At 43.0% G+C, this 17,304-nt stretch overlaps 1 protein-coding gene across 4 annotated transcripts in view; it reads right to left on the reverse strand.

Moving 5' to 3' along the window:
• Nucleotides 1-4,611: 4,611 nt before the first annotated feature.
• Nucleotides 4,612-17,304, reverse strand: part of LOC143764357 (uncharacterized) — a 39,262-nt gene continuing 26,569 nt past the window's right edge. For all 4 annotated transcript variants that reach the window (XM_077249820.1, XM_077249822.1, XM_077249824.1 and 1 more), the window contains exons 6-12: nt 16,349-16,483; nt 15,049-15,107; nt 12,887-13,085; nt 11,220-11,363; nt 10,907-11,027; nt 9,281-9,393; nt 4,612-4,962 (exon numbers count right to left, since the gene is read on the reverse strand). In XM_077249820.1, coding sequence (XP_077105935.1) covers nt 4,870-4,962; nt 9,281-9,393; nt 10,907-11,027; nt 11,220-11,363; nt 12,887-13,085; nt 15,049-15,107; nt 16,349-16,483 — 864 coding nt within the window. In that variant the 3' untranslated portion in view covers nt 4,612-4,869. The remainder of the gene's footprint in view (nt 4,963-9,280; nt 9,394-10,906; nt 11,028-11,219; nt 11,364-12,886; nt 13,086-15,048; nt 15,108-16,348; nt 16,484-17,304) is intronic.

A 17,304-nucleotide genomic window follows, 5' to 3' on the forward strand; every position in this document is an offset into this window, starting at 1 on the left:
AGCCACAATTTTTAAAAACAAAAGCTACATTTCAAAATTGCTTGTTTTTATTAAGTTTACCCCTTTAAAAAGTTGAGTCAACCCCTATAAGGATTTTCTAGTTCATTACCCAATTTAAGTAATTTTTCTTTCTGAGTCTATTTTCTCTTTTTGTCTGTATGCAATAATGCTAAGGCAATAATTGTGAGATTTTTTTTTTTTCGTTTTACGAAAGGTTTTTTTTTTTCATTTCAGGAAGGATTCCGCATGTCGGACATTTTAATATTATCTACAATGTAATGAAATATGAATAATACATGTAGAATCTGCAATTATGCTGCAGTAATAAATGAAGGCCACTTACCTTTGCTTACTTTCTGGATGAACCTGTAGAATTACCGCTCATGTTTAGCATCACTGTCAGTTTTGTGATTTTCTGCACTTTTTTGTTTTTGCTTTTTTTTGTTTTTATTTTTACTTGCCAAAATAGCAGAAAGATCGATAGAAGAAAAAAAAAAAGTTTAGTAGCGCCAGGAGGCAATGATAAATTCATGGAATGCAGGGGAGCGTCTTATACGCAGCGTCGAGTATCTCATCACAGATGATTTACACTAGAGATGGATTTTAGATAAAGTCCAATATTCAAATAAAAGACGAGTTTATGGTTTTCAGACTCGTAATTCAGCAATTCCTTGGAAAGCAGAATGCCCTCTTATAAGTCTCATTCCTGAAGGAAGAAAAATTGGGTAAGTGTGGATTTACTCTGCGCTGATGAATAAGTGAAGGTCCGGACGAGTATCATATAAAATGTGGCTTTATTCAACATGTTTCAACGTTCTCAGACTTCTTCGTCAGGAAAATACCTCAAATGTCATTTGTTGTATTGTTGTATTTTCCTGATGAAGAAGTCTGAGAACTGAGAGTCTTTTCTCATGAACAAGCCGTGAGTCAGGGTAGTCAAGGAGTCCGAGGTCAAGACCCAGGAGGCTCCATCATAAACAGAGGGAAAAGACAAAGGAATGGTCAAGTAATGGTCCGAGGTCAGAATACCAGGAGGATAGCGGATCAGAGCAAAGGGGCTAGGCAAACGGATGGTCAGAACGAAGTCCAAGGTTCGGCAGCAAAAAAATCCACAAGCAAATCACAAGGCACAGAGAAACAAACAGCCCAGAGCTGAATCCACGTCTGGCAGAGGTTTCGGACTGACAGTCCAGCTAAGTAGCCGGGCAGTCACCTTGGACAGGGAACACCTGAAGGCAGCCCAGAACCTCCATGCTCAAATTTCCTCCCACCTCTCATCTAACTCTCTCCTTGACAACCTCCAATCTGGCTTCCACCCCCACCACTCCACCGAAACTGCCCTGACAAAAATTACTAATGACTTACTCACAGCCAAAGCTAACAGACATCCTTCTTGACCTGTCCTCTGCTTTCGACACAGTCGATCACTACCTACTGCTACAGATTCTTTCTTCCCTTGGCATCAAAGACCTTGCCCTGTCCTGGATTGCCTCATACCTTTCCGACCGCACATTTAGCGTTTCCCACTCCCACACTACCTCCTCATCCCACCCTCTCTCTGTTGGAGTCCCTCAAGGCTCTGTCCTAGGGCCCCTACTTTTTTCCATCTATACCCTTGGCCTAGGACAACTCATAAAGTCCCACGGCTTCCAGTACCACCTGTATGCAGATGACACTCAGATCTACCTCTCTGGCTCAGATGTCACCTCTCTGCTGTCCAGAATCCCGAAGTGTCTGTCAGCCATATCCTCCTTCTTCACCTCTCGCTTCCTAACACTCAATGTAGACAAAACCAAACTCATCATCATTCCCAATCTCACGTATCCCCCCTACCTGATCTATCTATTATGGTAAACGGCATCACGTTCTCTCCTGCACCTGAAATGCGCTGCCTCGGGGTAACTCTCGACTCTGCCTTGTCTTTCAAACCTCACGTCCAAACTCTTGCCACCTCCTGTCGCCTCCAGCTCAAAAATATTGCCAGAATCCGTCCCTTCCTCACCCCACAATCTACTAAGACTCTTGTGCATGCTCTTATCATCTCCCGCCTCGATTACTGCAACACCCTCCTCTGTGGCTCCCCCCGCTAACTCACTTGCACCACTCCAGTCTGTCCCCAACTCTGCTGCCCAGCTAATCCACCTGTCTCCTCGCTACCCCCGTGCTTCTCCCCTTTGCAAATCCCTCCACTGGCTCCCAATTCCCCAAGGAATCCAGTTCAAACTACTAACACTGATCTACAAAGCCATCCACAACCTGTCCCCTCCCTATATCTCTGAACTCATCTCCCACTATCTTCCCTCACGTAATCTCCGATCCTCCCAAGACCTCCTACTCTCCTCCACACTTATTCGTACCTCACACAACCACCTCCAAGATTTCTCCCGAATATCCCCCATCCTCTGGAATTCCATGCCTCAACACATCCGACTATCCACCACACTCGGATCCTTCAGACGGAACCTGAAAACCCATCTCTTCAAGAAAGCCTACAGCCTGCAATAACCATTCTGCCACCTCGCCATCGCCAGAGCAGCCGCCTCACCGCCAGAGCTGCTGCACCTCCGACCTTCTGTCTCTTCCCCACTATCCCATAGAATGTAAGTCCGCAAGGACAGGGTCCTCTCCCCTCTGTACCAGTCTGTCACTGTAAACTTGTTTACTGTAAATGGAGCGCCCCCAGACGCAGGGCCGCGGGGTACTCGGTACCAGGCTTCTCTGTCTCAGTTCTAGGGTTGTCACGGTGGCTAGACCCGGTCCGTGACCCCGCTAAGGGGCATCCAATGAAGGGTGTGATGATGGTGCGTGGTGCAGGTCGCGATGAATAACGAGGACACAGGGTTGCAGTCTTTTTACCTCTTTACTGAAGGCTTCAGGATCCTCAATCCAGAGCACTGCTAACAGGGCTGGCTGAGACCGGCCGGTCCGAAGGCACATCCAGAGTTTCCTTCGCAGGTGGAAATCAGTGCCTACCTTCTAGCGCCTGTGTGTTTTAGTACCTCCCTGCTGAGCACCACGGGATAGTCCTCACAACTGTTGTGTCGGTTTCTGATGTTCTTCTCTCACAACTTGTATCTATTCTGATGTTCTTTCTCCGTCCCCCAGATGATATGGCTAGGACGCACCCATATGACGGGTAGGCCTGGAGTTCTTCCGGGACCCTAGCGTCGCTCCTCTCCCACAATTGCCCCCTATGTCTGCTTAGGTGATTTAGGTGAGACAGTCAACCTATAATTAACTGTCCTGCCGCAGTTTGAAGTATTGCTTGGAGCCTAATACTTCCTCGGCGTTCCGGCCACCGGCTACGCGCCTCAGTAGGATGTTGCCTCGGTCTTACGGCACGACTCCTACTGGCTTTATCTCCTTTTTGCTGAGATCTCGTTTCTCACTTCTCCACAATAAATCTCGCTTCTTTTCCTTTCTTAGGATGCCACCGCATTCAAGTGCAGGCGCGGCTCCGTAACGTTCTGTTCTGTTCGCTAGGCCTCTGTCAGGATCCCACCCCTGACAGAGACCCCCCTGAATCTTCCCCTGCTACACCCTCTGCCACAGGATGTTGCCTGGACCCAACCCAGTCAGTTTCTGACTAACTTCCTATCCAGACCCCAGTTTTACCAGATTGTGAGGAGTGGCCTAATACATAGAACCCTTTGCTCCCCCTGGTGGCCAGAATGTGAAGTGTAATGTGTGACTGTGATACCTGGTCAGGTGAACTCCTTAAGTGCCATCAGATGTACCATCACTCCCCTTAGCGGCGGAGCGTCAGTACTGCAACGACCAGGACTCTGGGGCGCTGCACTCACGATATTTAGAACCCTGTATGCAACCCCTTTCTCATGTACAGCACCATGGAATTAATGGTGCTATATAAATAAATAATAATAATAATAATAACCTCCCTGTCTCAGATTAGATGGCTGAGCTGTCAATCAAAACACTTAACAGCTTCAGCACACCCCTGCACCAGACTGGACGACTGAGCTGTCAGTAACTGCATCCCAGACACACAGAGCTTTGGAATCGTGAATGACACACACCTTATATACTATGTATAAATAAATGAATATAGAATGCGCACAGGCTACGTGAGCTTTCCCTGTGCAGCTGTCCACCTCGGCAGGAAACCTCAGTCACTTAAATGGAGCCACAGGTAACTGTGAATGTCCCCATGCAAAGGAAATACATCTGCTGCAGTGGGGGTCCCAGAGGTCAGACCCCCCCCCCGAGATCATTACATAATGGCATCTCCTCCCAATATGCCATCCCTTGTGTATTCTATATGTGGAGAGTGGAGTAAGTCGGTGCCAGACCTCCTTGTAGCAATTTATTTGGAGTGAGAACAAAAAGCACTAGTCATTTAATTTTAGGGGAAAAAAAGTACAAAAATGAATAAAAAAATAAAGGGTTAACTATATTTTATCTGAAACGCCGCAGCGCTTCACAGAATAGGCTGCAATAATGGAGCTGGTGTCTTCAGTCATTCTCAGGCTGCAGGAATCCTCTATCGATTTCCCTATAACATTTATACCAAGTGATGAGTCTGGATAATGAATGCTGCGTCATAAAAGAAATGCAACAACGTAACACAAACCAGAAACCATTATTCTCCCATTTGTTACATTCAATGTTTATTTATTCCATTTACTATTTGTTACATTCATTATTTCTTACACCAGATAAGACGATCCTTTCTTGGGGCAGTGTCTGCAAGCGACGGTTCTCCAGCTGTTAGGACACTACAACTCCCAGGATGCCCTGACGGCTGAGCAGCCAGACAGGCTGGAGGCCACATATATACACTTGGGTGAATTGCAATGAAGTTATTTTTTGCTTTGGGCATTTGATGAACCCTGGAGACAGTGAGTAATGTCATCCAAGTTCTACCTCTCTTTCATAGTCGTAGATGTCTTCCATGTCCTCCACCAGTATCATATGTAGTTCCGAGAGAATAACTTCTAGAGCCTGAAAAACACATGACAAGTGGGACACAGAATGAGGGAAACCGAAATCTACGAGGAGCCCAAGAGTGAGAGAGACACCAGATACAAGCACACCGTCACATCATCCGCTACAGTCTGACACTAAGGGCTCCTTCCCACTGGCGAGAAATACGGCCGAGTCTCGCAGGTTAAACCCAGCTCTGGCACCGGCACTCCAGAGCGGAGCAATACATGGAGCCGCACAGCAGTACATGGAGCCGCACAGCAATACATGGAGCCGCACAGCAGTACATGGAGCCGCACAGCAATACATGGAGCCGCACAGCAATACATGGAGCCGCACAGCAGTACATGGAGCCGCACAGCAATACATGGAGCCGCACAGCAGTACATGGAGCCGCACAGCAATACATGGAGCCGCACAGCAATACATGGAGCCGCACAGCAGTACATGGAGCCGCACAGCAATACATGGAGCCGCACAGCAGTACATGGAGCCGCACAGCAATACATGGAGCCGCACAGCAATACATGGAGCCGCACAGCAGTACATGGAGCCGCACAGCAATACATGGAGCCGCACAGCAGTACATGGAGCCGCACAGCAATACATGGAGCCGCACAGCAATACATGGAGCCGCACAGCAGTACATGGAGCCGCACAGCAATACATGGAGCCGCACAGCAGTACGTGGAGCTACACGCTCCGCTCCCAAGTGCCGGCGCCACAGCTGGGTTTTAACCTGCGAGACTCGGCCGTATTTCTCGCAAGTGAGAAGGAGCCCTAATGTGAATTTACAGCAGCAGAAAACTGGGGCTGATTTGTCCCGGTCCGCGCCTGGGATGTGCAGGTTGCGCTGGGATTCGCCATTGTCCTCCGCTTTTCTGGTTAATATTCAAAGGGAAAAAGGAACAAACTGCTGAGTTTCCCCAAAATAAGGCAGAGGCTTATATTGTTTAGCTTCAAAAGATGGGTTAGGGCTTATAGTTTGTCTTATTTTTTTTCCCATGAAATAAGATCCACATTTATTCTTGAGCAAAAAGTCAACATTCAAATACAATCATATCATCACACACACTGCACACACACATGTATACACACTGCACACACACACATGTATATACACACACTGCACACACACACATGTATATACACACACTGCACACACACATGTATATACACACACTGCACACACACATGTATATACACACACTGCACATACACATGTATATACACACACTGCACACACACACATGTATACACACTGCACATACACATGTATATACACACACACTGACCATACACATGTATATACACACACTGCACACACACATGTATATACACACACTGCACACACACATGTATATACACACACTGCACATACACATGTATATACACACACTGCACACACACACATGTATACACACTGCACACACACACATGTATATACACACACTGCACACACACATGTATATACACACACTGCACACACACATGTATATACACACACTGCACATACACATGTATATACACACACTGCACACACACACATGTATACACACTGCACATACACATGTATATACACACACACTGACCATACACATGTATATACACACACTGCACACACACATGTATATACACACACTGCACACACACATGTATATACACACACTGCACATACACATGTATATACACACACTGCACACACACACATGTATACACACTGCACATACACATGTATATACACACACACTGACCATACACATGTATATACACACACTGCACACACACATGTATATACACACACTGCACACACACATGTATATACACACACTGCACATACACATGTATATACACACACTGCACACACATGTATATACACACACTGCACGCACACATGTATATACACACACTGCACATACACATGTAGATACACACACTGCACACACACACATGTATACACACTGCACATACACATGTATATACACACACACTGCACACACACATGTATATACACACACTGCACACACACATGTATATACACACACTGCACATACACATGTAGATACACACACTGCACACACACACATGTATACACACTGCACATACACATGTATATACACACACACTGCACACACACATGTATATACACACACTGCACACACACATGTATATACACACACTGCACATACACATGTAGATACACACACTGCACACACACACATGTATACACACTGCACATACACATGTATATACACACACACTGCACACACATGTATATACACACACTGCACATACACATGTAGATACACACACTGCACACACACACATGTATACACACTGCACTTACACATGTATATACACACACACTGACCATACACATGTATATACACACACTGCACACACACATGTATATACACACACTGCACACACACATGTATATACACACACTGCACACACATGTATATACACACACTGCACACACACATGTATATACACACACTGCACACACACATGTATATACACACACTGCACATACACATGTAGATACACACACTGCACACACACACATGTATACACACTGCACTTACACATGTATATACACACACACTGCACACACACATGTATATACACACACTGCACACACACATGTATATACACACACTGCACATACACATGTAGATACACACACTGCACACACACACATGTATACACACTGCACTTACACATGTATATACACACACACTGACCATACACATGTATATACACACACTGCACACACACATGTATATACACACACTGCACACACACATGTATATACACACACTGTACATACACATGTATATACACACACTGCACTTACACATGTATACACACTGCACTTACACATGTATACACTGCACATACACATGTATACACACTGCACATACACATGTATATACACACTGCACATACACATGTATATACACACACACTACAAATAGACATGTATATACACACACTGCACATACACATGTATTTACACACAATTCACATACATGGTCATCATGGTCACATGGCCGTCATGTTACCAAAGGTCCTTAAATAGTTTTGACCTCTGAATAGAAATGCTGGGGGTCTCTAAGTGTGCCCAGTGTGCCTCCCTCCCTTAACACGACCCGGACTGTCACCAGGGCCTTTTTTGGCAGTACGGTTTATATTTCAAGCATGGTTGAATAATCGTGTAAAATCATTCAAGGCTTATTTTTGGTGGCAGGTCTTATTTTTTGGGAAACGCGGTAGTATTTCCATAGTATATTTTTTACCATAATTGCAACAAAAGAAAATCCATAGGGAATTTCCAATGTTTGTGAATTAGAGGAAGAAGGAAAGAGCAAAACCCCCTTCTTATGCCTGGGGTGCAGGATTTACAAGGATTTCAGCAAAGTAGCTAAGCCGCACCCCTTCTTCTTCCTCTAATGGAGGTTTCCTGCTTTCTGGGGGGTCGGTGTGTTCCTGATGATTGACAGTTCAGAGCGGCAGCGTGGCTGACCTGCTGTACCACACTATGCCTTCTCCCATGCCTCAGCAGAGGAAGCTTTGCCTCTGCTGCATCAGAGGAGCACAGGAGCGCTGACATCAAGATCCAGCAATCCGGCCAGCATCAGAACAACTCTAAAAATCTCTATAAAAAAGAGATTGCAAGTACTGTTCACATTCAGCCACCTCTGAGAGACTGCAGTAGTGGCCGGTAACCTAGGCATTGAAGACTCAAGAACTGAGTTGCAAAATTGCAATTTGAATAATTATCAAACATGAGAATAACCCTGTAATCCATGTACTGTATTAACAGAATGACCCAGCAGCCACATGTAAAGCTGGGGCTGACTTGTCATCAATGAAGAAATCACATTACAGTGCCTTGCAAAAGTATTCATACCCCATGAACTTTGCCACATTTTTTTAACATTACACTCACAAACTTAAATGTATTTAGAAAACAATGTATAATTTCCTTTACACCTCACAAATACTTACTACTTTGTGTTGGCAAATCGTATAAACCCCCAATAAAATGCCTTTAATGTTATGCGTGGAAAAGTTCCCGTGGTATGAATACTTTTTCAAGGCACTGGAAATGCATTTTAGAATTAGGTTTTTTTTTAAACGGCTCAAACTAGTTATAAAAAATCTCATCCTAAATTTTACCCATTAAACAAAACCCTTTAATGAATCGTCCAAATTCAAGTTTTCAGCGTTTGTTTTCTTTTTTTTCAAATTTTCCAGCAAAATGCAACAAGTAAATTTTTGGCTTAATAAATTCTCCAAGCTCAAATTGGAAATATTAAAGAGAACGCACCACTTTGCTAACTGTATCCTGGTGGAAAAGCATTGCTGGATAGTTTTCCAAGGTGTCTTGTTGCACTTGGTGATTATTGACTTGCTCCCTGAGAAGAACTTCAAGCACCAGACCTGTAAGAGAAGACACTGTAAGCACTCTCCATGTGCATTTAGATGTCCCAGACCAGAGTCTCTAAGAAGCATCTCAGTAGACCGTTGGGTCAAAATACAGAATTTTATGTCATTTTTTTAATTCATCGACTTATTGAAGATGTCAAAGAGTACAGAATGTGGAACAGCTCCATACTTTGTGTAGTGGCCATGAGTGGTACTGCATGCGCTTACCAAATCACTTTATCCATTACCATGAATCGCAGATCTTCTTTAGAGATGGTGTGATTTGTGTCCCATATTAAATGGATTTAGTTTCCACTGGTGCTGAAGAGGTCAATGACCCTTTCTATGCTGGTTAGAAACATGCAGCTCCATTTCAGCTGCTTCTGATCTGGTCATTATCTCTTCCTATAAAAGTTGGTCAGACCGTCTTGCTCTTCCCAGTGAAAGATTTGTCTTCCTGTGCTGTGTGCTAAAGCTAATTGTTTGGAGTAGAGTTGTTATAGTAGTGTTCTGTGGTTTGCTGTTGTACGTGTGTGTTTGTCTCCTGGTCCCTGTTCCCATTTAGTTTATTCCTCCCTGTCCCAATCCTCCTCCTTATTGTTGGTTAGTGTATTTGTATGATAGAGGTTTTCTGTTATCCCTGTTTTGTCTTTGTATCTTGTATACCTTACATTTCTGTCCCATGCATGATGGGGTGGAGGAGGGGACAGATTAGGGTTTAACAGGAGCACAGTAAGGTCGGAGGCTCAGGCCTCTCTACCATCAAGAGTACCCCCAGGACAGGGAGCGTCCCAGTTCCACGGACAGTTTGAGGCCCCCTAACTTACTGAAGACCATCACAGTGTGACAGAGACAGCGTGCAGTAGCATTCATGGCCACTGCACAATGTATAGAGCTGTGCCACTTCCATTGCCCCAAACTGTCAATCAGCTGATCAGTGGGGGCACCAGGAGTTGGATCGCCACCTACCTGATATTGATGACCCTTCCTAAGGATAGTAAGCCAATGAAATATGAAAGAAATTTATTTGTGGAATCTAAAAATATCCAAAGCAATATTGACATTTCGGTGCAACATCCGGACCTTCATCAGAATGCCAGACGGCCATGCCACTAACGACAGCAATCACATGCTCTAGGTGGCTGCACTTACCCTTATCCTTCGCTAGTAATCCACACCATTCTGATGAAGGTCCAAATGTTGGACTGAAACGTGCATATTTTTGGATTTCACAAATAAAGCACTCTGCTATTTCATCTTCATGCCCTCATGCGCTGAGTCTTTCATATTATTGTATTCATGGATTGGAACCCTCCAACCCTTAATGGAGTGACGTATATAATTTGCTGCTTTCCTAAGGATAAGGCATCAATATTAAAGAAAACCCCTTTAACAATAACAGCAAAAGAACAATAAAAAAACCCTTAATAAATAATATACATCGGTCTGGGACAAGAACACATCTGCGAGATGAAGATAATGAATACGGCCGTCATCATTCCGTAGGGTTCCGCTTCGGAGCACTTACTGTCCAGAAGACTCTGCATCGGATCCGTCCCAAACATCATGGGTTCGTACGTCCCGATCATGCCCAGCAAATGCTCCAGAAGGAACAGGTCCACCACATGTTTGTTTGCCGTCACTGTAATCTGACAATAATGCAGCGTTTATGTATAATAACATTCTATTATAGAACTTATTGAGAAGGATGCCAAGAATGACGTTTATTCACTAATTACGCTAAATAACAAGTGCTTTAGATGTGAGAAAACGTGAAATAATATTATATTCTACTTCTCCATTTGCTTAATCTCAGACGAAAGCTTCTCCCCTCTCCTTACCTGATTTTTGTGCAGTTCAGAGAGTTCCTCGTCACATTCAGTGAGGACAGAGATGACGGCGTCTTTCACTTCTTTATCAATTACCCCCTGGATGAGATTATTCAGGATTCTGTCTTGTTCAGTTTCCGCATTTAATTCATCTACCTGTAAAATAAGTGTAACAGGGGTGTACATGAGGAACAAGACGATTTCTGACCATTATATGACCCGTATCCAGTTTTCTCCTCTACGGGCTCTATGTCTAATTTTCAGTTTTCTCTGAGCTAGTGGGTGTAGACTAGCTGCTATGATGTCTCCTATGCACAGCGCACACAGAAATTAGTTGTCTCTGAGCTAGTGGGTGCAGACTAGCCGCTATGATGTCTTCTATGCACAGCACACACAGACATGAGGGATTCCTGCTCTCCTGCTGTGTAGAACATGTTCCAAAGCAGCAGCCATATGGGAGATATTGTACAATTGTATTGAGCAGTGTAGATGTGATTCCAGCACTGAGGTGCAGTGAAACACTTACTAGAAAGCTGCAGCATGATTCTGATGCCTGCCAGGATAAGTGTATGGTCAGCAGATATGGAGCACCTGCATAGGACACATGTATAATACCTCCTGGCCGTGCATGCATCCTGGTGGGCTCCTCTTGGCGCTCTCTCCATTTATGGGGCTATGAAAATGGCTGTGCTCGGCGTGTATTAAGAAGAAATCAAGTAGAAACCTCTGCACAAACACCAAATATTAAGCCATTTTTTTATTTTGCCTCTAATCCCGCTCCTCCCCGACCAGTGATTAGTAATAATTGCAGTTATTATATCCAGCCGTCACATAAACCATCGTCTTATTCAGCATTATACGCTTCCAGTTTTACGCTTTATTTCCTTGTTTCATTTCACCTCTGTAACATTTTGTGTTATGGATCGATCATGTATTTCCATGAATTACATCCATAAAGTTTAGTTTTGATTCACGATCTCTGACCTTCCACTGTTTCTGCTGCACTCGATTCTATCACCTCAATAATGGATTAAAAATATCCGATACGCAGCTCTTTTTTTTTTTTTTTTTTAACATACTTTTAGTTTGTATTTCATTGTCTTGCACTATATTTCTTAAAAGGGCTGTCCAGGGTTTTGGTATCAGATCGGAGGGGGTACAACACTTGGCCCCTCCATTAACCATCAATGCACAGGGCAGAACAGCTCCATATACCATGCAGTGGCCGTTCTCAGTACTGAAGCCCAGATCACGTTCATTTCAATTAGGGCTGAGCTGCAGTACTCAGAATGGCCACTATGCACTGAGTGGCGCTGTGGTTCCAGCAGTAGCTGATTAGTGGGGGTGCTGGGTGTCAGACCCCTACCAATCTGATACTGACAACTAGTCGCATAGAAGTGAATGGAGAATAGATTGAAAATATGGACTTCTACTCTAATGACCGTTCATAAACCATATAAGTAAATGCAGTGGTGGCTCCACTGCTCCTTTCACACAGGAATCACGGGAATCACAGGACTTCGGTTCTCATTTCTCATTGGACGGACCCCCATGATCACACATTTTTAACCACATCTGAGGATAATGGATAAATAAGGATTAAGGCCCTATTAACCCCTTAACACCCCTCATACTCCCTAAAATCCGTGCAGCCTTGTACGCCCCGTTCGCTTACTCACCATTGACGATAGTTCTGTTTGGATGATGCTGGTGAGAATTTCATCTATACAGTCGTGCAGCGCCGTCCGTATTAGATGGTCGTCCACAAAATCTCTCACCATCCTCCTGAGCGCATGAGCGGACAGATCTCTCAAGATTTCAATTAACAGTTCATCGAGAAGAGTCGGTGAGTATGACCCTCCCGATTCTCCGTGATTACTAATGGGGGTGAAAAAAATAGACACGGTCAACATACTCTCTGCTGGGTTTGAGTTTCCTATAATGAATGCCAAAAAAATGCAGAAAATATTGTGAGATGCAGAATATCAATTTATTAATGCATTATACGTATGTGTAATAAATACAATATATATATATTTAATCAAAGTATTGTAAAATGTTGTATACTATATACAATACAGACCAAAGTTTGGACACACCTTCTCGTTTAAAGATTTTTCCGTATTTTCATGACTCTGAAAATTGTACATTCACACTGAAGGCATCAAAACTATGAATTAACACATGTGGAATTATTGTGAAACAACTGAAATTATGTCTTATATTCTAGGTTCTTCAAAGTAGCCACCTTTTGCATTGATGACTGCTTTGCACACTCTTGGCATTCTCTTGTTGAGCTTCAAGAGGTAGTCACCGGGAATGGTTTTCACTTCACATGTGTGTCCTGTCAGGTTTAATAAGTGGGATTTCTTGCCTTATAAAAGGGGTTGGGACCATCAGTTGTGTTGTGCAGAAGTCTGGTGGATACACAGCTGATAGTCCTACTGAATAGACTGTGAGAATTTGTATTATGGCAAGAAAAAAGCAGCTAAGTAAAGAAAAACGAGTGGCCATCATTACTTTAAGAAATGAGGGTCAGTCAGTCCGAAAAATTGGGAAAAGTTTGAAAGTGTCCCCAAGTGCAGTGGAAAAAAACCATCAAGTGCTACAAAGAAACTGGCTCACATGAGGACCGCCCCAGGAAAGGAAGACCAAGAGTCACCTCTGCTTCTGAGGATAAGTTTATCCGAGTCACCAGCCTCAGAAATCACAGGTTAACAGCAGCTCAGATTAGAGACAGGTCAATGCCACACAGAGTTCTAGCAGCAGACACATCTCTACAACAACTGTTAACTGACCAAGGAGAGTGATGGGGTGCTACGCCAAATGACCTGGCCTCCACAGTCACCAGACCTGAACCCAATCGAGATGATTTGAGGTGAGCTGGACCGCCGAGTGAAGGTAAAAGGGCCAACAAGTGCTAAGCATCTCTGGAAACTCCTTCAAGATTGTTGGAAGACCATTCCCGGTGACTACCTCTTGAAGCTCATCAAGAGAATGCCAAGAGTGTGCAAAGCAGTCATCAAAGCAAAAGGTGGCTACTTTGAAGAACCTAGAATATAAGACAATTTCAGTTGTTGTTTCACACTTTTTTGTTAAGTATATAATTCCACATGTGTTAATTCATAGTTTTGATGCCTTCAGTGTGAATGTACAATTTTCATAGTCATGAAAATACAGAAAAATCTTTAAATGAGAAGGTGTGTCCAAACTTTTGGTCTGTACTGTATATATGTATATATATATATATATATAGTATGCTACATTTTACAATATTTTTTGTAAGGTCTTATTTTGTAGCATTTATGTTTAGCTCCTGCAATTCACGTTCCATTCACAATGATCTTTTTCACACGCTTATTAGATGCTTCAATACAAAAGATCTATTCATTGCTGCTAACGTTCATGTGCATTTCCTGAAACAACAGGAAGTTAGAGTCTAAAAAAGCCCCGGTGCCCGGTGTGAGAACTGCAAGATTTATAATTTGTATTTTTAATAAAGATTATGCTATGGGATGAAAAAAACATTGCTAACTTTTTTAAAATAATGCATTAAACACAAAAACTTGATTTAGGTCATTTTCTGATGAGACATTACTGAAAATTGGGGACGCACAATATGACAAATTTACCAAAGTTCCACTTTCTGGTGTATGTGCATCTTTATAAAAATGGTGCCTGCCATGACTGTCATGTGTATGTAGTGTCCTGCTGACACTTTTCTCGGACCCCTGCAGCCATATTTAGGCTTCACCCGCAGACTGAACAGGTTCTGCCACCCACCATGACCTGGCGCTCAATTAACCTAAGTTTCCCCTTGATTAATTATAAGAAACATTACTCGTTATATTTGGGCTCTGATTTCCAGTTTCTTGCTGTTTTCTTTCTCTTCTTTGGCATCTATGGGTTAAAAAAAATAAAAAAAATCATTGTAAATCACAGTCATGTTTGGAAGCCGATGAAATGATGAACTTCTCTGGTTTGAGACTTTCACTAAATTTATTTTTTGAGCTAAAAAACCCTTTAAACTTTAACCCCTTTCTTACTGTCCAAAAGCCCAAATCATTAAGGGTACACTGAGCCCACTATTCGGAAATCATAGACTATTGTTCTAGTGCATTAGCGGATAGTTCTTATACAAACATGCACTTTTGAAATTTACTGCTAATTAATATTTGTAACCGTTTTTGAGCTATTAACACTTTTTGTTTGTTTACAGCTTGTTGCCTAGGAGACCGACCACTGCTGCTGTCTAGCTTGAACAAACTGTACGGAAGCTGGCCGGTATTATTAGGCAACAGCGTGCTCCAACAATCCTGGCCAACTTCAAAACAGCACTTACAAGCTCAATAGAAAAGCACTTGTGAGCACTGCACATGTTCTGCTGTCTAGCAGCGGTGGTCGGTCTCCAAGGCAACGAGCTGTAAACCAAAGAAAAGTGATAATATCTGAAGAACGGATTAAAATTTTAACAAGCAGTAAATTGCAAAATTGCTCGTACTTACAAGCTCTATCAACAGAAGTCATTTTTGAGGATGAGATTAGCTATTTATAGGGACCCAGTTTCCTTGGAAAATACTATTTATCCGCAGATAAGGGTTGCCCCTACCGATCTAATATTGATTACTGATCGACAGGCCATCAAGAACCGGATGAACCCATTAAATCTACTAATCTATGGGACAAAGCAGAATATTTGGATCTCTGTATCAGAAATATCACAGGACCACAAAAAAACAACCTGATTTAAAGGGATTGTTGAGGACTTAGATATTGATGGCTTATCCTTTGGATAGATCTAGCTATTAAGTAATCAATATCAGATGAGTTGGGATCTGATACCCGACAACCCCACTGATCTGCTGTGTGTAGGTTCCGCGGAGGCAGTGAATACACAGGGTACAAGGCTGGAACAGCACAGCGTCGAACACTATGTAGTGGCCATGCTCGGTACTGCAGCTCAGATCACTTTCACTTAGGAACTGAGTTGCAGTACCCGAGAATGGCCACTAGAGAGGATATAGAGCTTTGTACAATGTGACCTTCTGATTTTCGGGGTGAACGGTGGAAAAAAAGCCCATGTATTATTTTTTGCCCATATTATCCCGATATTGAAACCCGATGATAATGCCAATGCTTACCTGTGAGCTATTTGTTAACGCCTCTATAAGAACATCCGGCACAATCTCATCAACCAAAATCTCAGATATAAAGGAGTCAACAAAGTCCCGGGCAAAATGCTTATTTTCTGCGAAGTATCTATGTGAACTGTGCTCCTAGAAAAAAGGGGAAAAAATAGGTGAAAATGACATGAATTTACAATGCAGCGAAAGACCGGACATTATTTATTAATCGAGCCATTTCCTAAGCTTTAATATTTCATGCTCATTGACCTGGAAAGGTCGCCGGCTCGCGAGGACGTGATCTTGTAAATGCTGAGGCTTAGTAGGTCACGTCGCTCTTTAGTGCTTTATAACACTGATCTTTTAATAAAGACTAATCAGGAATTCTGTCATCGAAGCCGGATACAATATTATATCGCAAGTTAACAAAGTAACCATCGATTTAATTTTATTTCATAAATCAATAGTACACATGAAAATAAGCAACGTTGTAATATATCTTATCAGAGGAATCTGCTTCTTTGTCCTCCCGGACTGATGATTCCCTCCCAATTCACGGGTAACATCTGTATTTAGAGAAGACAGATTTCTCCATTACTGAGATAGGAGATGACAGTTGGTGCTTTAAAAATTCAATGGAGACAGGAGCTAGAGGCCAACACAGACATTCTGCTGCAAGGCCTCGTGAAACGACAGTTACAGATCTCCATAGAACTTTATAAGCACCGCCATCTCCTATCTTAGTAATGCGAAGGTCTGAGCTCACTGAGTACAGATATTACCCATCAATTGAGGATTTTCGAGAGTGAAATATCAGTCCAGTCGAAGCTGATTTCTGGGATCTTCTGGGAGACAAAGATCTAAGGGATAATGTTTTTCCAGGCTCTCAACTTTGACAAATAACATCTCATGCTTTACACTGAGAAGGGGCAACAGCCCAAAACACATGTCTATAAATGATTTTTGAGTGTGAA

This window comes from Ranitomeya variabilis, chromosome 4 (assembly GCF_051348905.1).
Source record: "Ranitomeya variabilis isolate aRanVar5 chromosome 4, aRanVar5.hap1, whole genome shotgun sequence".
Taxonomy (NCBI): Eukaryota; Metazoa; Chordata; class Amphibia; order Anura; family Dendrobatidae; genus Ranitomeya; species Ranitomeya variabilis.